The sequence below is a fragment of the Cryptotermes secundus genome, unplaced genomic scaffold (assembly GCF_002891405.2).
Source record: "Cryptotermes secundus unplaced genomic scaffold, Csec_1.0 scaffold597, whole genome shotgun sequence".
Classification (NCBI taxonomy): Eukaryota; Metazoa; Arthropoda; class Insecta; order Blattodea; family Kalotermitidae; genus Cryptotermes; species Cryptotermes secundus.
Genome location: NW_019743156.1, coordinates 132,830 through 159,329, shown reverse-complemented (window position 1 = coordinate 159,329; position 26,500 = coordinate 132,830). Strand labels below are relative to the sequence as shown.

At 40.6% G+C, this 26,500-nt stretch overlaps 2 protein-coding genes across 2 annotated transcripts in view; one reads left to right on the top strand and one right to left on the bottom strand.

Moving 5' to 3' along the window:
• Positions 1-23,296, top strand: part of LOC111873907 (troponin C) — a 46,579-nt gene extending 23,283 nt beyond the window's left edge. Inside the window, exons 3-6 of the mRNA XM_023868985.1 lie at positions 5,997-6,140; positions 19,434-19,553; positions 21,385-21,516; positions 22,762-23,296. Coding sequence (XP_023724753.1) covers positions 5,997-6,140; positions 19,434-19,553; positions 21,385-21,516; positions 22,762-22,790 — 425 coding nt within the window. The 3' untranslated portion in view covers positions 22,791-23,296. The remainder of the gene's footprint in view (positions 1-5,996; positions 6,141-19,433; positions 19,554-21,384; positions 21,517-22,761) is intronic.
• Positions 1-26,500, bottom strand: part of LOC111873906 (neo-calmodulin) — a 238,457-nt gene that overhangs the window by 96,786 nt on the left and 115,171 nt on the right. The gene's annotated exons all lie outside the window — the stretch shown is intronic.

The following is a 26,500-nucleotide window of genomic DNA, read 5'->3' as shown; positions in this document are numbered from 1 at the left end:
TAACATAAGTCTACTGTGGAAGTGCCCATTTCGGTTACAACGACATTCGTTTATAACGACACTATTTTTAGGTCTCTTTGATGACGTTATAACCAAGTTCTACTGTATAACAATTAAATAGCCCCAGGAATAGTAAACAATATCAGAAAAACAGTGTAATGAAGCATATATGTTTTAAAATTTAATCGTTATAAATTTGCCTACCTTGGAAGTACTGACATTCGGTTACTGAAGAAAAACTATACATTATCCATTTATATAAAATGCAAAGCCTTGCTATTCTGTCGTTTAATATTGCCGCGCGAACATCACTAGTTAGCTAGCTTATTCTTTCGTTGCTAAGAGTTTTCCTAGCCGTTGTCATGCAACTGCCTCAAACAATTCGTTGCTTAGATTAGCTAGCCGTTGTATAGCAATGGATGCGTTCTGATTCAAAATATTTCTGCCCTAGGCGGCACGCCACATTGTGTTAGCAAGTAGTAAGGAGTGGTTGCGAAAGGTGGCATCAATGGAAGCTTTGGTATTACGGTATTCAACTTTGCCAAAAATTTCCACTAGATAGCTCCACTGCCTAGCGGACAGTGTCATTCTCTCAAGGTAAGAATTTCAGTATGAATGAAATTTTCAATTTGTTGTGGCTGCGTTTCAGAAGATGTTTGTTCTTAACAGTTACTCGTTGAAATTTCAAGGAGCTTCACTTTACTCACAGGTATAAAATTAATTTTGCAAAGCTAATAATGCTACAAATGCCCCACTACAGAGAGATATGAGTGGCTCATTTTATTTAACTAATGTCTACCACACTGACAGAAGATTGAAATGAAAGTTGCAAACTTATTAAAATTCATTATGGCCTATAATACAGAGTGATTCTACATTATTATCGGAGTTTCCGTGGCCTGTAATTTTTTAAATTTAAATAATGCAATAAAACTACTTATAGAATCAAAAGTGCAACTCAAAAAGTTCTATTTAATTAGGTTGCATTTGCCGCATTGATTTCTGGGAGAAACTATGACGTCATGATTCAAAATGGCGACTGTTCAAGATAAAGCAACATGCTTACTTTGGTCTCATGAAACAAAGTCCGTTTCGAAAAAGCAACATCGTTACAGAACTCACTATGGAGAACATTCACCTTCAAATATTGCGTTTACCTTCGGAGATGGGCATTCAGTGATGAAGCAATATTGTACTTATCTGGAAGAATAAATCATCATAACTTTGGAATATGGAGGTCACAAAACCAACACGCCATTTGAGAAATCGAAAAAAATAGGGCAAAGCTGAATGTCTAGTGTGCTTTGTCAAGTTCTAAAGTTTTTGTTCCCTTTTTCTACAGAAAATAGAACTCTCTGAGTAACACTTTCATACTCCGTAAGCAGTTTCATTTTATTTTTTTTTTCGGTTTGAAATTCATAGGCCACGAAGACGAAGACAATAATTCAGAACCACTCTGTATATGCACAAAGATGTAAGGAAGGCCAGAAGGTAGGGTACAATATAGAATTTATATTGAACCAAAACCTATTGCAAATGAATAATACTGGCAATATTTAGATTATTTCAATATAAAATCTGATGATGATCAATTAATTAATTTTGGAGGAAAACCATGCAGACAAACTGACAGACAAGACCCCCCATATCATCACCACGTTCATATTTTGTACAAACAGCGCATATAAACTCGCAGTGATTGGTTTTGTAATGAAGCGTGTCTAATATTCTCCATAACGCAGGATCATGTTATGCTCCAATGCCTTATCCAGAGGCTCCAACAGTGTACATCAAACCTCTTCCTTTTATGTCTGGAACTTAGCCCCCTTGTGCTATTCGTGACGTAAACTTCAAGACATGTGTTACAGAGAGGTTTTAAATGTAACAGACAGTCAGTTAATTGCACGGCTACGTCTCTGAAGTTTCGTTGAACAGAAAATGGCGACTGGTTGCATATCCCTACACTGAGAAAATATAAAGCAAAATCTTACAAAATGTGAAACCTTCCTCAGCATTATTAATTGACATGCATAATCATTTGAAACTTTGTGTGATCTTTCGTAACAAGTTTTTTCGGTGAGGTGTTGTTAGAGCCATGCCCAATCCCCAAGCTGGAGAATCAACCCTTGTTGGCTGTCCGCGACTGCTTATTCAATATATTCGCATGTAACCTCAATATCTGTAGACCATCATGTAATAACACCTGCACATCATAATGTTGCAGCAAATGCAGAATTTCCCATTGATATGATCACCGTATTACTAATTTGTTGAAACTAGAAAAAAACTCCGTGGCTTGAGTCCGCAAGCGAGCTATACCGACCGAGCGACCGCCGCTTGTCGGCGAAGTTAGTGCAAACTTTAGCAGATAGAAGGTGTCACGTTGTCAGCGCAACGAATTCCCACTGCCGCTGATTTCCGTTTTCCAGACCGGAACTAATTTGCTGAAGATTACTAATTATGAAGTTCCTATAGATGGTGGTTATGAAGAGTTCTATCTTCTGGGACATAATGCTGTGCAGTCCGTTTAAAGTCATCCAACGTTTCTTAGGAACACGCCGCCTCCATCTTCAGGTTCAAAATGAAAACCCAGCTAGAAACTAGCATGATGAATGTAGCAAGCAAATCCTGGTTTCCTCTCCGCCGAAACGCCGGTGGGCTTTCCAACGGACTACACGACCTTGTAACCGAAAAGATAGAAATCTTTATGAAATTCTTCATAACGACATTTTGTCTTTAACTTGCTACCACTATCTCTCTATTCAGTTCAAATATTCAGCCCAACATCTTGTTCTCAAATATCCTTAATCCTTAAAAGGCCGCGCCATAGCTCAAGTGATTAATTCCTGGCTTCCTACCTCGGCGGCCCGGGTTCGATCCCAGGTATGGTCAAGTGGGATTCGTGGTGGACAAAGTGGTGCTGAGGCAGGTTTTCTCCGAGTACTTCGGTTTCCCCTGCTAATCTTCATTCCACCAATTGCTCCACAATCACCCTCACCTATCATCTGGGGCTGGTACAATAGGCCAGAAGTTGCCGCAGTTCAAGGGACTTAGTCCCACTCCACTAGCAATAAAAAATAATAATCCATAAAATGTTTGAGGTTCTCGCTTCGGTGATGGTTCTGGATTATAACCTGGTGTATTCTGGGAGGTGAATTTCATAGTTCACGGTAGACGCGTCCCTCTTCCTTGAATATGGAGGCAGTTATTGCTCCAAATCGTGGCACCCACCTAACGGGATGCACAGTTTGGTACTCAAGAATACCACAATATAAACTTTCTATGCGTGTTCTTCTCGTGTGTCACATACCCGTACTGTGTATCAGGTAATATTTCAGTTCTGTATAATTTAATATTTACATTTTTAGAGAGAAGGACTTTGTAGCATAGTTGGTTGAGACACTATGCTACAAAACGGAACATTGCGGGTTTGATTCCCGATGAGTTCACTGGATTATTGACCTAATCCCTCCAGCCGCACTATGACCCTAGGGTCGACTCAGCCTCTAACATAAACGAGTATCAGGAATTTTCCTGGGGGGCGGGGTGGGGGTTTGACAGGCGAATAAGGCTGGAAACCCTACCGTCATCTGTCAGCCGAATGTCTAGAAAACGTGGGAACCTCGACGTCTCAGAACCCTATTAGCCTCCACGGTCTGTTACAAGGATAATTTAAGTTTCATGCAGGAAGAGAAAATTATTTTGAATTGAACAGTACCATCAATCCTCAGGTTCACTCCGTTCTTAACCTATAACTCCTTCATGAACACAACGCGGATTTGTTACGGTTGTATCGAAATATTTTTAACCACAACGAATTTTCAAAGGGTTTCTTATTTATCAATAACATCCATCATCACGTCTAAATAAAGTGTTCCACGGATTTTCGTATCCAAAACATGAACCAAGTGCTATAGAAATACTCGCAGTTTCAAGCTTGATCGATAATAAGAGAAACAAAGTTTTCGAAACCTAAATAAAACGGCCTGGTTAGAAAGGGGAGGGGGGAAGTTGTTGATACAGCTTTAAAAAAGGCCGCGTATAAACACGTGGTAGCTGTGACGCTCCAAAACAAATTTAGAATTGGAAGTATCTTCCAACACGTTTAGACGAAAACTTCAAGCTCAGATGAAGGGATATGACCACCAACAATTCTGAAAGCTAGGAAAGATTGTTGCATAGATTGGTATCTCCAGCACTTTTATCGTAAGACTCACTAATAAACACAGATACATTACTATCAACGCTAGGTAAATAGAGATCTCATCAAAGGCAATTTCTTGCCGATCTGAGGCATACTCCTATATACTGGTTAGTAGACTATTTCATGTCAACCACACTGGCCGCGCGGTCTAAGACATAAAATGCCTTCGCCCGCTCGAACACTGAAATTGTGGGTTCGAATCCCACACAAGTCGCGGATGTCTGTGTAGCTAGTGTCCTTACGAACTGCTGATCCCCGTCCAAGGAGTTCTACCGACTGTCTTAGATTAAGAAACTGTAGTGAAACGAAACGTTTCACGGATGCCCTATGGTCCAATTGGGAACAACAGAAATAGAAGAAGAAGAAGAAGAAGAAGAACTATTTAATGCCGCCATAGCAACTGCATTGTTTTCCGTCAGTGGAAACTGAAACTTGATGAACATAACGTACACTTAATTGGGAATGGCAGGGAAATTGTCGATGGTTATTTCAAAGTACCGCTTACGTCGTTTTAAAACTAAAACAAACAAAGGAAACCTCAAAAAGACAGGCAAATATTTATCTTTTACTAGAACATTGTATTATAGGGCTGAACCAACCTCCAATCCAATGGGTACCGTGGGTCCATCCCCCGGATTTAAAGCGAGCGGGGCGTGAAGCTGACCACTAACTTACAGCTAGTGCAGATGTCAAGAATGTTGGAGGTATACTTCCATTACCTGGCACGCCTTCATGGCATAGTGATTAATTAATTAACCTTTTTATCTTAAATTTAGAACAACTTATTTTAATCATGCCGCAATTAAAACGAACATACACAACTATTTTAATCGTATCAAATAGCTCTCGAACAGCAGAATCGTTATACATGCGTGTTTCAACAAAGCAGATCATTCTTCGAGTCAGGCTATAATACTGTGAAAACCCATGTTTCGCGTCAAATATATTCGGGAAACTGTATTTAATACTGGAAGAGTTGAGACCTTCTTAAAGGAGAGGGTGAAAAGGAACATTTATGAATATTTTTCAATATAAATCTTATAACAAAGGGGCAGTGACACCCGCCGGTGTCCCGTAACTCTGGAACTATAAGCGTTAGCGAAAACTTTGCACAGCTCTTACAAAACATGCTCAACACATTCACCATTCACGCCGAACCAAACCGACAGACGGTTCTGTCAGTCCCAGAGATTGATGTGAATTATTTGTGGTGAGATATCTTTGCGTGCCGTGAAAATTCACTCCTGAAAATGCCACTCAGTATGATTCCATAACAATGGGACACCCTTCAGAGCGAACCGCCATCCATGTTTGCTATAATTTCTGGAGAATGACGGTTATAAATTGGGGGCGTAAGAAAGAACTTTTTTTTTATTGCTAGTGGGGTGGGACTAAGTCCCTTGTACTCCTGCCACTTCTGGCCTATTGTACCAGTCACAGATGATAGGTGAGGGTGACTGTGGAGTAATTGGTGGAATGGAGATTGGTAAGGGGAAACCGAAGTACTAGGAGAAAACCTGCCCCAGCGCCACTTTGTCCACCACAAATCCCACTTGACCAGACCCGGGATGGAACCCGGGCCGCCGCGATGGGAAGCCAGCGACTAACCGCTTGAGCTATGGCGCGGCCTTAAGAACTCCTCTTGCTTATAGCCATGCATTATTTTAGAATTAATCTGCAGGGACTGAGGGCATCCGCCACTGAATCTCCTCTTCTTCGTCACATCCAAGTAGGTTCAAACCCCAGTTACAGAATGTGTGCATATTACAACAAATACTTGTGTTTGTTTCAGTGCTGAGGCGCGCATTCTCCATGTTCGACTCAAGTAAAGCTGGAAAGATTGAGAATGAAAAGGTCCGCACAATCCTCAACACTCTGGGCCTCGCCATTAACGACTTGGAGCTGGAGGCGCTGTTGGAAGAGGAGGATAAAGAAGGTAAACCAAACCGTACAGACTGTTCTGAAGTTACGGGAGCAGAAGTGATAAGTTGCATAATTAGGTACGTGCGTTCTATGTAGTTATCATCAAGCAGGTCGGATCTGTATATGAAAAACTTTTGTTATGCGGAGCAATACTACATTAACACTTCTTAAAATTTTCTGGTTTGGGATGTGTTTTTAGACAACACAAATAATTATCAATTCTTGAAGCAGAATTCCCTTATTAACCATCATAGCAGATTATGCATTTTACAATAAAATTTGATTTAATTTTGTGCACAGTTTGTTTTAAGTACAAGGAAGGTTTAGAGTCCTTATAGACGAGAGAGACTGATAAAAACTTTCATGGACAGAAGACGGTAGAGGCGTGGCATTCTCATGTTATACGCAATTCTATATAGCTCTGAATATTTCCTTCTTCTTTTCATATTCGACAAGAATTTGGAGGCCTCAATACTTATCTGTACAATCTTTTTACTACAATCAGAATAAGAGCAGCTGTTTAAATATTTTCACAGGTGAAGTATCCATATACTATCTAATTAGCTACCTTATTAAGAAAAATACAATAAAGAGATAAAGTCGTCCCTATGCTTAACTAATTAAACACTACACTATGAAGGCGCATGGGGAGTGGCTGTATAGATCCATATTTTCTTGACCTCGGCACTAGTTTGAGGTGAGTGGTCAGCCTCACGCCCCGGCTGCTTTTACTCTGGGGAATAGCCCCCGTTACCCATTGGATAAGAGGCTACATGGGCCCCAGTGTCGGTCTGGACGACGTGGAGAAAAGACAATTCTTGACCCCACCGGGACCCGAACTCCAACCCCTCAGTGTTCCAGCCAGTAGCCAGTCGCTATTCCGACTACGCTAGCCCGGCTCATTAAGAAAGTTAAAATTCATAAGAAATCTGTGCCAAACACAAAAGACTACGTGTGTGCTGTTGAACCGGCTGTTTTGAATTCTCCCAACGCTTGATGGCGGCTCCTCGGTTACCCTACTTGGTTATAGGAGAAGCTTCAACGTGTTCCGACCGCTTATGTTCATCATCGTGCCGAAACATTCTTAGAAGTGATATTTCAAAATGGTGATCTGCACAATTGGTGGTTTCTCAAGAAGGGCTCACATCCATGATGTTAGTTACTATTCTCACAATACACAGTGATTATATCCCTAAATATTACTAATCTGTTAATTTTTAATGAAGATATAGTGTATTTTATATGAGGCAGAAATTGAAATATAAACATTTAGATAAAATTCATGCTTCAATTAAAAGATATATAACTCTTGGAACATTTGCCGACGATATAGCTATACTGTCAGTTAACAAACACCCTGAAAGAGCAGCAACACACCCTCAATATCACCTTAGATCATTATAAAATTGGTTCGAGAAGTGTCGTATCAGAATAAACGAAAACAAGACTTGCTACATAACTTTCACCCTACGGAAAAACCGACACCTGACATATACATCAATTATATCCAAATACCACGCATAGCAGAAATAAAATACCTAGGTATGACTATAGACAGCAAATTAACATGGAAGCAGCATGTAGTCAAGAAACGAAAACAAGTAGACTTAACCATTAAACAGTTAAACTGGCAAATAGGCAAAAAATCAAAGTTAACAGTCGAAAATAAAATTCTGATCTATAGGACTATAATCATACCTATTTGGACGTACGGCCTGGAATTATGGGTCTGGGCCAGCAAATCTAATATAGCAACAATCCAAAGAAGCCAAACTAAAATCCTACGAATAACAGTCGACGCACCAGGGTATGTCTCCAACGCAACTCTCCACACCGATCTCGGTATATCTCCCGTACAAGACGTCATCCAAGAAAAAAGCAACAGACATCACAACAAAATCGAAACTCACAAAAACCCACTCCTAAAGACACTATCGGCCGGTCACGGTAGGCGAGCGGTCTAAGGCATGTACTGTCTTCGCTCGCTTGGAAACCGGGATCGTGGGTTCGAATCCCACTCAGGGCATGGATGTTTAGTTTGTGTGTGTGCGTCTTTCTGTGTTTGTTTACAGTTAGAGGCCTTGCGACGAGGGGATCACCCGCCCAAGGGGTCCTACCGAATATGTAAGATCTAGAAAAACAAATGAACGGAGAAGTTCATGGACGTAGGCCTAGGCCCACGGGGGCTGTACTGCCGGGGGGGGGGAAGACGCTATCGGCAAGAAAAGACAACAGACGACTCAAACGAAACTGGCCAATTGACCTGATTTGAATTACTGAGGATTCGCCTCTGGATGACTCCTCATTAAGTCTTCTAAACAACCATAGCATTCGCTTATAGAATGTGTATTCTGATTGCTGATTAAACAAATAAAAAAAATTAAAAGATACAAATCAATCAGAGGAGTCCGGACAGTCGAAGAATCAGAAATGACGTAATTGAATCTGAAATGGTCAGCAGTCATGAAAAGAAACGAGTGCTAAAGCGGCTCAAATCCCAACTTAAAGTAGGTTATTCATATGGACTCGGAAAATATTTGTAGTTAGATCGAATACAAAAGAAATGGCGATCGCTTAAGAGAAGAAAGGGGTATTTCTAGCTGCCCTGTGATTATTTTGTCAAATGTATAATAAAATTGCATTCAATTTTATGTTTAACTTTGTACATTGAACTCCGAAAAGGGATTAGTGCCTTAGTCAGTGAATTGTCTCCAGCGGCAGAACGAGTCTGGCGAACTGAAAGTTGCGAAACATCAGCAGCCCCTCCACGGATGAGGGCCGGAGACTATCTCACTTAGTGAGAAGTTCTTGCCGACAAAGTTAGATACAATGGGTATGGTACGGCGGTTCTGTGTAAAGCTCCATCTTGTACCATCTGAAACCCAAACCCTGGGGACCGACACAAGATGAAGATTACAGCCAGGGTGAAGGTACGACCAGACAAACTTCTGTGTGCCAAGACGTAACTTTGAGAATCGCTTGTAAATTTATGTCAGCGTTTCGCGTGACGCCGTCTACAGGCTGAGAATAAAGTTATATGTTTCTTGCCCTTTAAGTACCCCATGAGTCGATAATATGTTATGTAATTTCGGTTGCTTTAAACTTGCATGCATATCATATTGTCCCGTAGTATGTGTGTGACTGTCGACGGGGTTTTGGAAAGGTGATTTGATTTCTTGACCGCTTATTCACTCGACTCGTAATTTCATTTAATTACACAGCCATCTCTAATCTCCACTTTTCACAAATAACCATACCACCCGCTAAGTCATTTCCAGCCTGCTATGTCTTCACCAGCCGTTCTCTGGCAAACGCTTCTAACAGTGGAAAATATTCAGCTTCAGGTTCAAGTTTTCTCTGTAAGTCAGCTCCCTTCTAACTGCTTCTTTTCCCCACAGATTCGGGTACTGAACTGACTCGGTTGCCTCAAATGTCATCCTTATAACCCCTTTGCACGGACCGAGTAGACAACACCGTTTCCAACAGTACCTACATTGTTGCATGCGTATCCTTTACAGAGGAAACATGTTTATCGAGACATTAACTAGAAACGAATGTTGTTTCAGAGCCGTTCGTTAACAACGGCTGTTTCTCTGGCTCCAAAGTTTCTACGTTCAGTAAATATTGCACAATATTTTCAACGTTATTAACTTACGTGTTTTCTTCAATGGTTCTCTTTTGTCTTGCATACGTAATATAACACGAGATCCATTTATTGTAGTTACAACTGTATTACTGCACATATAAAGCACTGTTCGCTGATCGAGGTAGCTGAGGGGTGTAGGCATGTAGTGTCTTCGCTCGCTCGGAAGCCACGATCGTGGGTTCGAATCCCACACAAGACATGGATATTTGGTATGTGTATGAGTTTACTCTGTATTTTCCCACCACGGCGGTCCGGGTTCGATCCCGGGCCTGGTCAAGTGGGATTTGTGGTGGACAAAGTGGCGCTGGGGCAGGTTTTCTCCGAGTACTTCGGTTTCCCCTGCCAATCTTCATTCCACCAACTGCTCCACAATCACCCTCACCTATCATCTGGGGCTCGTACAATAGGCCAGAAGTGGCCGCAGTACAAGGGACACCACTAGCAATAATAATAATAAAAACAATAATAATATTCTGTGTTTGTGCTGTCCTGTGTTTATGTAGGGGCATTGCGACGAGCTGATCACTCGTCCAGGGAGTTCTACCGTCTGTAAAATGATCATGAAACTGAATATCAGAGGACAGGGTCCAAGGGGGACTGCAGAACAAGTGAAAAAAAAATTATACTTGGAGAAGAGTACACGTTATGAAGCTCCTCATTGTGCAGTTTTCTCCAACCTCCTGTCATTTCATCCCTCTTCGGTCCAAATATTCTCCTCAACACCCTGTTCTCAAACACACTCAGTTTATGTTGTTCAAGATATTAGTCAGCGCACCAGAAATAAAGAGGAGCCAGGATAGAGCAGTGGGTATAACGACTGGCTACGGGCTGGACGACCGAGTGGTTGGAGGTCGAGTCCCGTTGGGGTCAAAAATTCTCTCTTCTCCAAGTCGTTCAGACAGGTACTGGGGTCCACCCAACCTCCTACCCAATGGGTACCGAAGACCTTTTCCCGGGGGTAAAGCGGCCGGGGCTTGAAGCTGACCACTCACCTTCACCTAGTGCCGAGGTAAAAGAAATACGGATCTATACCTCCAGTCCCCCATACACTTTCATGGCATAGTGCTTAATTAGTTAAATACAGGGACAACTTTACCTCTACCAGAAATTAAGAGGCCACTTGAAGGACTAATGCCCATATTGGGATGTAATATCAAATTGAAATTTAAAGAAACAGAGTCCAGTGGAGGGCTCCTGTGAACAAGGCAGCGATTCTTCTTGATCCGTGACAGGATGAAGTGTATTTGGCAAGCGGAGTTACTATCAGCGTCTAATGGAAGACTATATTCCATTGAGTTTGTAGGTTAGCTGGTTAGTTAGACAGACTGTTAGTAGTTTCTGTATGGTTCTGAGGATAATTTATGGCACACAGGATTTCTGGGTTTTTGGACTTTGTCCGTCGTCCGGTTTCTGCCTTCTTTGAAGTTTTCTACAATACCGGACGCTGGACTAAGTCCAGAAACCTAATAATCCCGAATTATTTGGTAGACATCGAATTAATTTACAATTTCTGCTAGGAACTTAGAGCGGGGTGTATATCATGTATTTGCCTCTATGTGAAATTTCAAAGATTTTATGTTTGACTGCCCATTTTAAAATGAACATCCATTTTTTGTAATTTTTCCCAACGCTCCCTTTTGCGCACCACTGTCTTCGCTGTACCTTAGTTTCGATTAACTTCTACCTTTATGGAAGGAAATCCATCAAGAGAAATCTTAGATAATTTCAATCTGTATTAACTAACACAATGGAAAGGTTTCCTTTTCTCATAAAGGTAAGATATTTTCAGAGGACGGGGTAAGCTTGTGGAAGCCGCCTTTTCATTGTACTGTTGTCAAGGGAACTCATTATCGAGGCTGAGGCAAACAAGAATGTTGGCAGAATGAGATTCCTGCTATTTTCGTGCAAAAAGTTTCCTGTTCCCTCGCCATTGTGTGCATGTTCTAAAAAGGGAATAAGACTGACATTTTCATTATTACAGGGAATGGCTGACATAGTATGAGAAATATTAAGTGAAACTACAGTACCTACATAACCGCGTAACGAATTTACTTGCTTCACTGCCTAGTGCTTAATTTGATAATTTCATTTAAAGGCAAATTTTCAAGAAAGTCTAAATTGCCAGCCTGCACAGTTTGAATGATTTTCATAATTTATGATTGTATCAAAGGTCGCGGGTTCAAGTCCCGATGAGGTCATTGGATTTTTTCAATTGACCTAATCCTTCCGGCCGCACTATGGCCCTGGGGTTCACTCAGCCTCTAACAGAAATGAGTACCAGGAATTAAATAAATAATTTTCCTGGGGAGTAAAGCGCGGCCGGCGCGTAAGGCTGACAACCTTACCGCCATCTTTGAGCCGATTGTCTGGATAATGTGGGAACCTCAATTTCTCACAACCCTATGGGCCTTCACGGCCTGTTACAGGGATAGCTTTACTTTTACTTTTATCAATTATAACTTAAAATTCCGAAATGTTATAAAAGAAGTAAAACCGTCCCTGTGCTGAAATAATTAAGCACTACGCCATGAAGACGTAGGGCGAAGTGGATGTATAGATCCGTGTATTCTTTATTTGGCATCAGCTGGAGGTGATTTTTCACATTCACGCTATGACAGTTTTACCCCCCACCCCGGGAAAGAGCTCCCGGTGCTCATTGGATAAGAGGCTGGGTGGGCTCCAAACCCAGTACGAATGGCGTGGAGAGGAGTAAAATATTCCTCCTACCGAGACTCGAACTCCGACACCTTGGCCGTCCAAATCGTAGCCAGTCGCTGTATCGACTGCGCTATCACGGCTCCCGTTCTGAAATATTATATTTAGGTCGGAACCGATAAAACTGTGTCACAAGCTCTTCCTCTCACATCCTTTCTCATGCTACTCCTACATTACTAAAAACTCCCATTTCGGTCCACTGAAACACACCATTGCAATTATAACGTCACGACCAACTAACACTGAAAACCAATTATTTTTATTGCTCTGGTGAATTTGGGACGTATTCTGCTGGACCCGCAGACGAGGCATCGGGTTTTCTGACCACGCTTTTATGATTTTGGAGCAAATCTCAACAATTTCCCCGTACTCAGCAATTCATCGTCATGTCCTACAGAGTTAATCATTCTCCGAATTCTTTTCACCCTAAATAAACACTGCAAATGATAAAGCGCTACAAAATAACCTACAAACACGACATATTTTCGCTTGTCGTGCTGATGATAATGACGACAATGCCGATGCAGAAGAATATACATGATCAGCATTACGAGCCGGGATAGGTCAGTCTACAAGTTATGAGTTATATTCCCGGCAGGTGTAAGACATTTTTATCTTCTCCATAATGTCCAGACAGCTTCTGAGACACATCAAGCCTATCATCCCATGGATACAGGGAGCCATTTGCCCAAGAGTAAAACGGTCGAAGCATGAAGCTTACCACTCACCTCCAGCGAGTGTCGAGGTTAAGAATATTGTAGCTTATAGCTACAATATTCTTAACCTCGGCACTCGCTGGAGGTGAGTGACCGCGCAGTCTGAAGCATGACTGGTCTTCGCTCGTTCGAGGGCTGGGATCGTGGCCTCGAATCCCACTCAAGGCATGGGCGTCTGTGTACTTTTATTCTGCGTTTGTGTTGTTCTGTGTGTAGGTAGCGGCCTTGCGACGGGCTGATCCCTCGTCCAAGAAGTCCTACCAACTGTGTATAGGATTAAGAAACTGAAAAAGCGGCCATTAGGGCTGTAGAGCCATAGACAGATAAATTCTTTCCCATTCCATGGTGCTTAATAAATTAATCACAGGGACATCTTTAACTTTACCTTCGGGACCAACGTATGCACACTTCAAATTACTCGGATTACGTAATCAAAGGATATGTAATAGAATTTGATAATCGTAGAACACCGGTCACGGTAGCCGAGCGGTCTAAGGCATGTACTGTCTTCTCTCGCTTGGAAACCGGGATCGTGGGTTCGAATCCCACTCAGGGCATGGATGTTTAGTTTGTGTGTGTGCGTTTTTCTGTGTTTGTGTACAGGTAGAGGCCTCGGGACGAGCTGATCACCGGCCCAAGGAGTCCTACCGTATGTGTAAGATCTAGAAAAACCGAAGTGAACGGAGAAGTTCATGGAGGTAGGCCTAGGCCCACTGGGGCTGTAGTCCCAAGGAAAAAAATCGTAGGAACTCAACCCATAAAGTAGAGCATATTAATTACATTAAGGCCAAATACATAGACACTGCATGAAGAGAATATACGATTAGATACAACAACGTGGCTACGACAGTTCATGAACAATTTTAAATAAGACAGAATAGAGTAACATTAGATGCAGCACAGATGCTACGAACCCAGACGAATACAAAACGAGAACATTGGAACTGGCCCAACTTCGCGCTTATTACTCATAGTCATCCAAACACTTGCCTGCAAGACGGGAAAAAATTTGCACCAGCCCATTTCAGATTCAGGCAATGCTGAGATATGACTGAGGAGCCGTAATAGCGTAGTAGGTACAAAGAGAGGCTACGGGCTGGACGACCGATGGGGTCGGAGTTCGAGCCCTGGTAGGGTCTATAATTTTCTCTACGTCTGTCAAACTGTCTCTGGGGCCCACCTAGCCTCCTATCCAGGGGGTACCGGGGGCTCTTTCCCCGGGGGTAAAACGGCATGGGCGTGATCACTCATCTCCAACTAGTGCCAAAATCAAGAAAATGTGGATCTATACATCCACTCCTCCATTACCCCTTCATGGCATAGTGCTTAATTAGTTTAGCAAAGGGACAACTTTACCTTAAGTTATGGCTTGGAAACCAAGAACATTCTGAAATTAGTAACACAACTCTTATTGGTCGAGGAGAATCAAGAGATTTACAGCAAATCAAAATTCAAATCAAACCAGTCACATATATTTATGTTACACAATAACAATACAGTAAAAACTGAACCACTGACAAACATCTCTGCCACTGGAAATTCAACAGATACCGCTTTCACTGTAAGAAATTATTCTTTTTTCCTTGGCACTACAGCCCCAGTGGGCCTAGGCCTACCTCCTTCAACTTCTCCGTTCAATTCGGTTTTTCTAGATCTTACACATTCGGTAGGACTCCTTGCGCGGGTGATCAGCTCGTCGCAAGGCCTCTACCTGTACACAAACACAGAAAAACCCACACAAACATCCATGCCCTGAGTGGGATTCGAACCCACGATCCCGGTTTCCAAGCGAGCGAAGACAGTGCATGCCTTAGACCGCTCGGCTACCGGGACCGGCGTAAGAAATGGTTACATCACATAATAGTAGTTTAAGATAACGCCACTATTTTGTGACTACAGACGGAGTTTATTGCATACTTACCAACCGCAATTGCAAGTAACTATAACGTTGCACCAACCACTACAGCCCACACAAGCCTTCTGAGCTCCTTACGGCCTCAATTTGTTACAGTCTTCTAAAATGGTTATTCCTCATGTCCGTACGTGTCACGAACTGCACTCCCTAACCGCCGTCTCAAGACTGTCNGTCACGCAACAACAAAGGAGTTTTGAGGTTTTCACGGCGATGACAATGAAGAAAGTTGTCTTCTGGGTTTAGGCACCGTGTATTCTTCGTTTTGGCCGACGTCGGCCAAAACGAAGAATACACGGTGCCTAAACCCAGAAGACAACTTTCTTCATTGTCATCGCCGTGAAAACCTCAAAACTCCTTTGTTGTTGCGTGACGTCACTTCTGTCGCGGAGAGTTGTTAATTGAACCATCGGCTAGCAAACAGGTGACGAAGAGAAACGGGAGTACGTTTATTTGGCGCTGTCTAGCAATGATTGTTCTTCTCTGGTTCGCCCTTCCTGCTGTCAGCACATACGTCACAATAATATTTGTGACTTGTCGTATATCCATTAAAAGTATCAGCTAAGTGCATGTGTTCATAAAAAACATAATAATTATAGTATTGTAATTATTATTTAACAAAAACATATAATCAGAGAAGTAAGCAAGTATTCATAATAGATTACAATATTATATTATACATAAAGTGAAAAGTAAAAAGCAAAATAGGCTGTGGAGGTCTATAGTGCTGTGAGACGTTGAGGTTCCCACATTTTCTAGACAAGCGGCTCAGAGATGGCGGTAAGGTTGTCAGCCTTACGCGCCGGCCGCGTTTTACTCCCCAGGAATTTTATTTAATGAATTCCTGGTACTCATTTCTGTTAGAGGCTGAGTCGACTCCAGGGACATAGTGCGGCTGGAAGGATTAGGTCAACTGATAAAAAATTCAATGACCCCCATCAGGATTTCAGCCCGCGTCCTTCCGGCTTGTAGCATAGTGCCCCAAACTCAGTTGTGCTTGATCTACTGAAAGTGTGACAAGTTCCACCCAGTAAGGTGACGTCGCCGATAGGAGACAAAGACTCATAACTGGCGAGTCCTGTCTGATATTACTTTTTGAGAGTTGAATCATGAATAGTACAGAACCTGGTTTATGGAAGTGTACTGTACATTGGCCCATATATGATACTATTAAAAATTTTGTGATGACGGCAATAGAACTTTGGATTTAATAAAGGCGGAAATATGATGATCATATGAGCAGATTTCTTCTTGGGAAGTTATCATGATGATGATCACCATCATCATGGATTAGGCCAAGTTTAATCTGCTCCGTCCTGTTGAAGAACGTGTGGGGATCTCCATTTTAACTTTGGGTGCCATAAATTCCCCATTTTTGACTGTACTTTAAAATTCCTACGGAATCCGCGTGCCTTCCATTCGCAGAAGGTGATGTTTCCATTTTGATGTAGATTTTAGAAAGTTATTACTTACATTAAGGTATTCAGCTCTGTCGAAACTTTCATATTTCTTATTCGGTCCCTCTTTGTGTAGCCTGTTACACTTCACAAGAAATTTATTTCTGAAGTTTCGTTTCTCGCTTCCTGTTTTCTACACTGCAACTTTTGGGAAGGTAATGAATGTTACTTCTAACTCTCCATCTCAGAGACTTGGCCCGATAGGTGGTTATACAAAAGGGGGCGAAATCAGTATGTATATTAAGATGTCTATAATCATCTAACTTACCTACTTACTTACTCATGGAGCTGATCCCTTCTTGAGAAGCCAAATCTGCAGCTACTCAAGAATTTCCCAGCATTTTATGAAACCCGAAAGTTTATTACCGTGTTCACAAGAGCTCTCCACTGGTCCTATCCTGAGCCACATCAATCCAATCCACACCGTATATAATCAACATATTAATTAAAAGTAAAATTATTCCTGTGCTTAATTATGTAATTAAACAGTATAATCTGAAGGAATATGGGGGAGAGGCGTTACAGCTCAGTTACTCTTGACCTCGGTAAGTTCCACGCCCTGGCCGCTTTATCTCCTAAGATAGAGCCCCGGTACCCATTGTGTAGGAGGCTGAATGGGCTCCGGAGTCCGTCTGGATGCTGCAAAGGGGAGAAAAATTTTTGCATCTGCCGGGAATTGAACCCCAGTTGTCCACATAAAATAATTGTAGTAAATAAATAAAATAGTTCTATCTTTTTGGATATAAGGCCATAGAATCTGTTGAAAGTCAACCAACATTTCGAAAAAAAACATGACGCCTCCATCTTCAGGGTTGAAGAATAAGCAAATCAAGAAAGCAGCGTGAAAGCAGATGGCAAACAAAACCACAAAACTGCAATAAATAAATACATCACGTTTATGAATAAAGGGAATTACATCGGAAAATTAAAATAGCTATCAATATCGTTAATTTCCTGAATAGGAAATGTCATGCAAGAACCGGCTACCAATTCCTGCGAAGGGCGTTTACATTATTTTGTCTTTACCATCACGTTGAGCCTCTATACTATACATCAAAACTGTTATCTACAGTTTACCAATAGAAAACCTATTAACTTCATTACTCTCTGGAAAGTACCGCCGCCATGAAGGACAAACGAGAATGTCGATAATGAGTGATCGGTGAGGAATATTATTGAATGAACGTGAAAAAACTTTCTACGATGCAGTTAATTTTCCAGTGTTCCAGTATTAAGGGAAATATGTTCTGACCCTTTCTTTATTGCTAGTGGGGTGGGACTAAGTCCCTTGTACTGCGGCCACTTCTGGCTTATTGTACCAGCCCCAGATGAGGGTGATTGTGGAGCAATTGGTGGAATGAAGATTGGCAGGGGAAACGGAAGTACTCGGGGGAAACCTGCCCCAGCGCCACTATGTCCACCACAAATCCCACTTGACCTGCCCCGGGATCGAACCCGGGCTGCCGCGGTGGAAAGCCAGTGACTAACCGCTTGAGCTGTGGCGCGGCCCTGTTCTAACCCTTAGTCAGAAGAATATACGGTTTTATCTGTGTACAACAGTACAGTGTATTAAACGGTGAACTCATGGGGAATTAATCAGATAAAAACTATAACGTGCCAATGACCTATTTGACTCCTATTATAAACAGACAGCATCATCTCTGCATTTAATAGGTCTATACTAATATTAAAGTTGGCTGGAGTGCAGATTCAGTGGGCAGTGACATCAGAAAACGGGAGTTTTCTTCCGTAGAGCCGATAATAAAATCTGTAATTAATGTCTGTAACATCAAGCCAGCTACATCTGAAGATGTTCCAAACTCTAAACTTAACCAATTTAAAAAGAAATATGTTCATAGACGTATCTCACTGAAAATAAAATCTTATCTTAAATAACACTAACATGTTTCTGCAGTTGCTTCCCGTATTTACGGCGGTATTATCGCAAACTAAGCACGTGTTGATGAGTACCAGCAACGTCCGAAAACAAGTATCGGGTAAATGGCGTCATATTGGCTTTATGTCCAGTTATGAGGAGGGAGAGAATACCAAACATTTATATCCTGTTAATTAGACCTATTAATAACCCTACACCTGATCTTGTTTTCAAAGGTAACTGATCTTGTTTTCAAAGGTAAGTAATATAAAGTTACACACTGCAGGAACATTTTTTTTTCTTTCGCACTACAGCCCCAGTGGGCCTAGGCCTACGTCCATGAACGTCTCCGTTCACTTCGGTTTTTCTAGATCTTACACGTTCGGTAGGACGCCTTGGGCGGGTGATCAGCTCGTCGCAATGCCTCTACCTGTACACAAACACAGAAAAACGCACACACACAAACTAAACATCCACGCCATGAGTGGGATTCGAACCCACGATCCTGGCATCCGAGCGAGCGAAGACAGTGCATGCCTTAGATCGCTCGGCTACCGTGACCGGCTGCAGGAACAATTACGTATACAAATAACGCACTTGTAATCGGTGCTGAATAGAATTGAGAAAAAGTGGATATTATCCATCGTCCTGTTTATATTTAAGAACATACAGTTTTTGAGACTGGATTCTGTCTCCGTCTACAGGTAAAATCTACTCATTTGGGCCCAATCAGTAGAGTTAGTCCCTATCTTCTGTCCTGAGACCCACAGAACCCAGTCTCCCAAACGTTATGTTTTTAAACATAAATAAAACGGAGTCTTTGATAAAAATAGTACGATGAATATTGTCCAACATAATAATATCTGTACTAATGTACCGTCGTCACAATATTTTAGATCTTGACTGAAAAAAGGTTTATTTCTGGTTAATTTAGTCGATTTTCGCACATTGTATATTGAAGACACTGTTCACCTTTCCTTCCAGAAATCGGAAAGTTGAATTTTGATTCATTCTGCCGCGTGGCGATGCATTTCTTGGATGATGAGGACAACGAGGTCATGCAGAAGGAACTGAAAGAAGCATTTCGGCTCTACGACAAAGACGGTGAGCGTAGAAGGATCCTGTGTCAGTTTAACTACATATCTACGCTGTCAGTAGTCTCATTTTATGTTATAAGATTAATATACACGTATGCATATCATATCAGCTTAGTTTTATGAGTTTATAGGCTTGTTTGTAAAAACTGCGAGAAATACACACTAGCTTCTCCGTTTGTTTTTATGCTTATGTGTCTCTACGTCCGTCCATCCGTCCGTCCACGTGAAACAAGTCGGTTCCCATTGGGTGGATTTTTGTGATAGTTTATATTAGAGAGCTTTACTAAAACCTGTCGATATAATACAATTTTGGCTAAAATTTTAAGAAAAAAGTATGTCGTTTTATAGGCATAAGATGCAGGGAACAAATGAGGACCATAGAAACCAAATGGTTAAAACATCGTGATGAAATATCTGAACGAGTCTCACATGTTGCGCTATACGTGCATTTTGCTGACTTGTTTAATTCTGAACAGGACATAATCTTACCCGTTACTTTAATTGGTGTGAAACTCGTTCTCAGAAGGGAGTATTTTAAAACAGGGAGCCGAAGGGAATATCTGGAGCTATGAGAGGGGAAGTAGCAGGAATCCGAAGAGAACTGCATGACGAAGATTTTCACAACTTTTCTTCAACAAATATTGCTTTTATGAAATGTTTCAGGGTAAGGAACAGGAGGGAGAAATATATATATATATAATTTTAATCGAAAAGCCTGAACGGAAGAATAAGTTTCTGAGACATAAATTAAGATAAAGGATGATATTAAAAGGGATTTTTAAAAAAAGGCGGTAGAGTGTGAATTAGATTTATCAGGCTATGGATAGGGAACAGCGGTGATCTCTTGTGAGCACAGTAATGAATAACAATGTTCCATAAAAGACAGAGAATTTCCTAACTAGCTGAGCCACTGTCAGCATCTCAGTGAAAACTCTGCTGCATGAAAGTCATTGCTAGTTTCAGAATATTATGTTTATGTGCACATATCAAGGAGATCCACTATCGGAACTTCGTTTGTTATTAATAAGTCCCATCAAATGAAATAATTTAATATTTAGTGAAGCCTTTACGTGTTTCGGCCACTACTGGATATCACGAGAAGGTAAAGCCAACACTACAGAGGGAACATTTTACATGAATGTTTTTATCGTACATGTGAAGTATTTCCTTTGTAGTGCTCGCTTTGAGTTCTGATGATGTTCAACTGTAGCCGAAACACGTAAACGCTTTATTGTATATTAAATTATCGTATTTGGTGAACCTTTATACTCATTAATTTATTAGATATTTCGATGGTTCAGAATGTCCAATATAAAAATTGGTCTTCTATGCTAACTGATTTTTTATTTTTCATTCATTTCATCTTTTATTGTTTCACTCTTCCTTTTTATCATTAACTTTCTCAAAATTAGAAATGTATTAAGAGAAAGGAACGAACTCATGTTCTGAGGAGGATCTAAATTATGGTCCAGGATGAAAAATAAATGTTAGACAACTGAACGAAGGACTAATCAATCGATACACATAGATCTAGAGGAGATATTTCTATGAGCACTTCGGTTTCCCTGGCAATTGTCATTCAACCAATGGCCCATTCTCTCATCTATCATCCGGGGATGCTACAATAGTTCCATTTGCTGCCGCAGTACCAAGGGACTCAAGCTCAACCCACGCCAAGAATAAAAAAGAAAAGTTAATGGAGACGGAAAGGGGATTGTGCCCAACCCTTTGAGTAAGGGATGATTGCTTGCCAGTGCGTATCTCACAGACAGCTACTGTGACACAAGCTCTAATTAAATTACTGAAGGACATTGCTAATATTTTCATTATTTCTCTAGGCAATGGATACATCCCAACATCCAGCTTAAGGGAAATTCTGATGGCCCTTGATGATCAGCTGACACCAGACCAACTGGATGAGATGATTGGCGAAATCGACACTGATGGCTCAGGAACAGTTGATTTTGAAGGTGAGGTTATTTGAGCGTGCATTGGAATCAGTAGACAAGTAATATCGTTTGCATGTAGTTCGAGACAGAACAATAAAAAGTATGCATACATTTACGTTTTTTTAATGAAGTATGCCAATATATGGGAGAATCTGAGGCTAACATCGCAATTAATTAAAATTAATATTTGCTAATATTTAAGAATAAATTATTTGGTTGCGATATATTACTTCAAAACCAAAATATTTATTTCTAAAACAAAATTTAAAAAAAGAAATAAACAAGAAATAGTCATATGAGATTCAACACAAAGTGTTGTTTTATAAAGAAAAATATTCATTTATACAACAAAATTCAACAGAANCACGGTCTCTTTGCTTGCAGATTTCTTATATATTTTTTCTTCTACCCTGAAGATGGAGGCGATACGTTCCTCCGAAACGTCGGTTAACACCACATATACACGATGCCAAATCCCAGAAGACTGCTTTCTTCAGAAAAACATTAGATAAGAAATATTCATATTAGATACTTCAGGAAGTACTGTTTTATATCGAAAAAATTATTTTTCAACAAAATTTTAAACAAGGAATATTCATATGATATTGAATACGGGGTATCAGCCTATAATTCTCCAACGAAAGAAATAAAGGCAACATTGTCACTTAGATTTCGGTACCAAAATAGTAGGAAGCAAGTTGTGCATAAGGACCGATACGAATGCTGTGGCAAAGAGACAATTCCTGCCTCTCCTGAGATTCTAACACCGCTATCCAGCCAACAGCCAATCACTGCCTCATCTCAGTTCAAAGGAAAATTATTTCTGCTTGACCTGGAAACTTCGGCAGCTGACAAGAAAGACAAATAAACAGTTTAAAGTGCAAAATGTTACTGAACTAACATTCTGGGGATCCAGAACAGAATGATATCTTCTAGCAGACTTGAAAGGAACTACATTTTTATTAGAATTCTGTAATCTATTTTCCGAATACGTCTTAGAGGTCAAATAACTTCCTTTCTTCCTCAATATAAGATAAACTAGTATTATTACATAAGTTCTCTCCGAATAGGATTACTGCTATGGCAGAGAGCATTAAAAATGCTAGACACTGAAAGCTGTGATTTTCTGAGATCACATGGTAAGACTTCAGTGCAGTACTTCATAGCAGTGAAGAAAACACGTGCAATATGAGGATAATAGCATAATATTGCTACAAGAACATACCGTACGTGCTATTATATTGCGTGTTCCTTTTTCATTTGCAGAGTTTATGGAGATGATGACTGGAGATTAGAGGAAACAAACAAGTCATCCAAAAAAGGAGAACCAACCACTCTGCTGTCATGCAAGACACCGCATCCTGACAGTTGCATGAGAATTGTGTCTTCAGTCTGTCAACTTTGTGTTTCTACGCTATAAAATACGAGTATTTGATTATGAAGGAAACATTAATAAAAATCATATTTATCTTTAACAGGAACTGAATACCCCCTTATTAATTCGAACCCATTGATCAAATATTGTTGTGAATATGGAGCTTCGTAAATCAACTAATAACCAATCAATACTAGTATGAGATAAAGGGAAGGTAATTTAATAAGCAACATTTACAATTTTTCAAGCATAATGATTTATTATGTACATTGAAACTCCCATAGCAATTCAATCTGTTTATTTTAAAACATAACTTTTATGTTTATAACTACTTGGAAGAAATGTATTTTTGCGAACCTAACAATGGTTCTGGTATCCAAGAAATTCCAGTTCGTTTTATATAAACCGAAAGTTCATTGCTGTGTTTATGTGATTCTATCTCGCAACTGAAACCTGTCATGCATCAGACAAATCCGGACTACATTTTCATCCCTTGTTTGTTTGATATCCTTGTTAATATCATCCTCCTTTCTACGACTAGTTCACCAAAGTGCTACTTTTGCTTCAAGTCTGCAGACTAAAATTTCTTTGCACCTTAATTTCTGATTCGATACCAAAGGTGCACTTGTCATAATGGCTTTAATCACAAGCCAAGGTGCAGTGCTAGGAATCTAGACTCATAAAGGACTAATACTCGATCACTATGTCGTAGAATAGTGATGGGATGTAGCAGGAAGACATGTTTAATATAACACGAAGGAAACAGAACGTTATAATATTTAGGATCAAATACGTGTATTGCTGACACTCTCACATGAAGACGGAGTAACAGCTATAAAACCATACGGCATATTCAAGAGGCATTAGCATCCATAAATTTGCAATTCGCAATAGTCACTGTAGTATACCCGTTATTAGATCACATGTCATCAACTGTTTATCTGCTGTCATGCACAACCGCGAACAGCAGACATTCACATACCAATGAATGCTCCAGACTTTACACACTAATTCGATTGGATAACATGCCCCACTATAATAATGCCCTAACACTTTGCCTGTTTCTCGACACTCATTCTGTCCTTATTTCTAAGCTCATATTTCATAATTACTTACTTACTTATTTATTGAGCTGAGCCCTTCTTGAGGAGAAGCCAAATCTGCAGCTACTCAAGAATTTCCAAGCATTTTATGGAACCAGAAGGTTCATTACCGTGTTCCCAAGAACCCTCCACTGGTACCCATCCTGAGCCAGATCAATCCAATCCATTCCAACCCAAACTACCTCTCTAAGATCCATCTTAATGTCCGTCCACCTACGTCTTGGTCTTCCCAGTGGTCTCTTGCCTCCTTGCTTTCCCACCAATATCCTATATGCATTTCCCGTCTCCCCCATTCGTGCTACATGACTTGCCCACCTCATCTTCCTGGACTTGATCATTCTAATTATACTTTGAGAAGAAAACAAGTTTTGAAGCTCCTCATTATTACATTACTAAAATATTTTCAGATTACGAATATAATGGTCTAGAAATTGAAGTACATACCTGAAAATTTACTTTAGTAGAAACATGTGAGAGTTAACCATTTGGAACCATTATTATAAACATTATATTTGTACTCCGCGGTTCTCATTTCATCGCCAGGTTTCGAGGCATGAAAACGTCACGTACATGGTTTAAATAAATAGATTAAAAAATATAAGAAGTTGCTTCTTTAAGGTCAGCAGCAGCGAAATATGGTGTTCCTAAATCTATTGTCTTGCAAACGTGGGCCAGAAACAGTGTTTTCAGGACACGAAGAGAAAAAACCCAACTCCATTCTCACTGAGTTCAACAAAAGAGGGACTCCTGATATATTTGCAGGTGCCAGAAGTACTGCATTCTAACGCGCCGAGTTGTGTGACTATTAACACCAATCCAACAAAGTAACCAAACTTTTTATTGCAAATGAGTCCTGGGAAAGAAACAATAATTTGGAAGTCAAGAGACCGAACTCATCTGCAGGAAGAATTGAGAGATTGAACAGAGCGGCGGTGTAAGAGTACTTATCTTTACTGGAAGAAAAAAATCCGTAACGCAGACGAAAGACAAAAATATTTAAAGCGTTCAGCGAAGCGAACTACCTTTCTCGAGGGAGACGGTGATCGAAGAACCAGCCGGACTTTAAAATCGTCAGATTCTAGTTCCCCTCCCCCTAAATTGAGACAGTCTAACCAAAATAATTACCACGCATTCGCCTGAATCCGTTGTTGCAGCACGGAAATTATCTGCAGGGGCGCCAATGGTTATACCAGGTACTGCAGAAGACTGAACAACATCTAGCCCATCGCTGTGTAGGCCTTGAGCATCACAAACACGTCATAAAGAACAGTATTTACTCAAACAACGTCACAGTAAACGCAGAGAGAAACTCCCCACACGGCTCCTGAAGAATATCAGCGTCCGTCGTATGTGCCCCTCAACAGGACATACTTCCAAAGAAACAAAAGTTTGGTCAGAAAATCGCCGTTTCGACGATAACTAACTTTAACGACAAGCGAAAATGAAAAAAGTAGAGCGCCGCTCGGAAGAAAAAAAGAAGAAAGTAGGAAAGGAAATACAAAATATTTACCTGAGGATTACGAGAGTGAAGGAAGAATTATAAAATGGTTCCAGCAACACATGTCTCGTTTACAATTTGAAAGACTTACAAACAGTGACTGCTTCTCTGTGTACTCCATTCATGACAGTGTCACCTAATAAAGTAACTATAGAAGGGGGCTGGATTCGTAATTGGGTTTATTGAACATTTACAGATCGTAACGGCAAGTAACTGTAGCGCTATCGCCATTCACGCTCTATACCATTCCTCTCAGTCCGCTGTGTCTTCAGCGGTGGACGTTCCCTAGCTCCCAGACTCATGACCTCGCAGGCTAACGGCCGTCTAAACTAACTTTCTGCTCTTCTAACTGCCGTCTAAAGACTCCTCTGTAATGGTAGCTGGTTCCGATTGTATATCCTCGGCATGAACCGCACAGAAAACACCGATTTCAACAGTTATTCTATTACTGCGTATCACACAGCCGTTACCTAGCAATTGTTCGTACTGACTCCAGAGTTTTAGCTCTGTGAAGATAAGTCATAAAAAACTAAGAACTCTTATCTCATTCTAAGCTGTAGAGCTAAAATAGAATTTTTTAATATGATGTTCATACAAGGACGCAAAGGAATAGAGAGTTTTCGAATCCTTTGTTAATTAACTAGCGAATAGAATTATGACTAATCCGTGACCTTATTTTAATAATTATGCATAAAACCTGCTTTATCCGCACAAGCTTTAGAATTAAATGATGTTACATACATATCCGTTCCTGGTTTAATTTACTTCGATCTGATTGTCAAACACAGCATGCGGCTGCTCCTGGGTTGTATTGATGTAGAAATGAAACAAATATCTCATATAGACGAAAATTTTAGTTGCAGCCATATTGCCGAAGCGCTGATGTAATGCACCCCGTAACTCTTAGGGAAATGCTTAACAACTCAGCTTCTGTTATAACTGAATTTTCATAATATTAAACGATGTTGCATGACACAGTAAGGAAGTGTATACACAATGAATGAAGCGTTTAAAAGTCAGAATACCAAT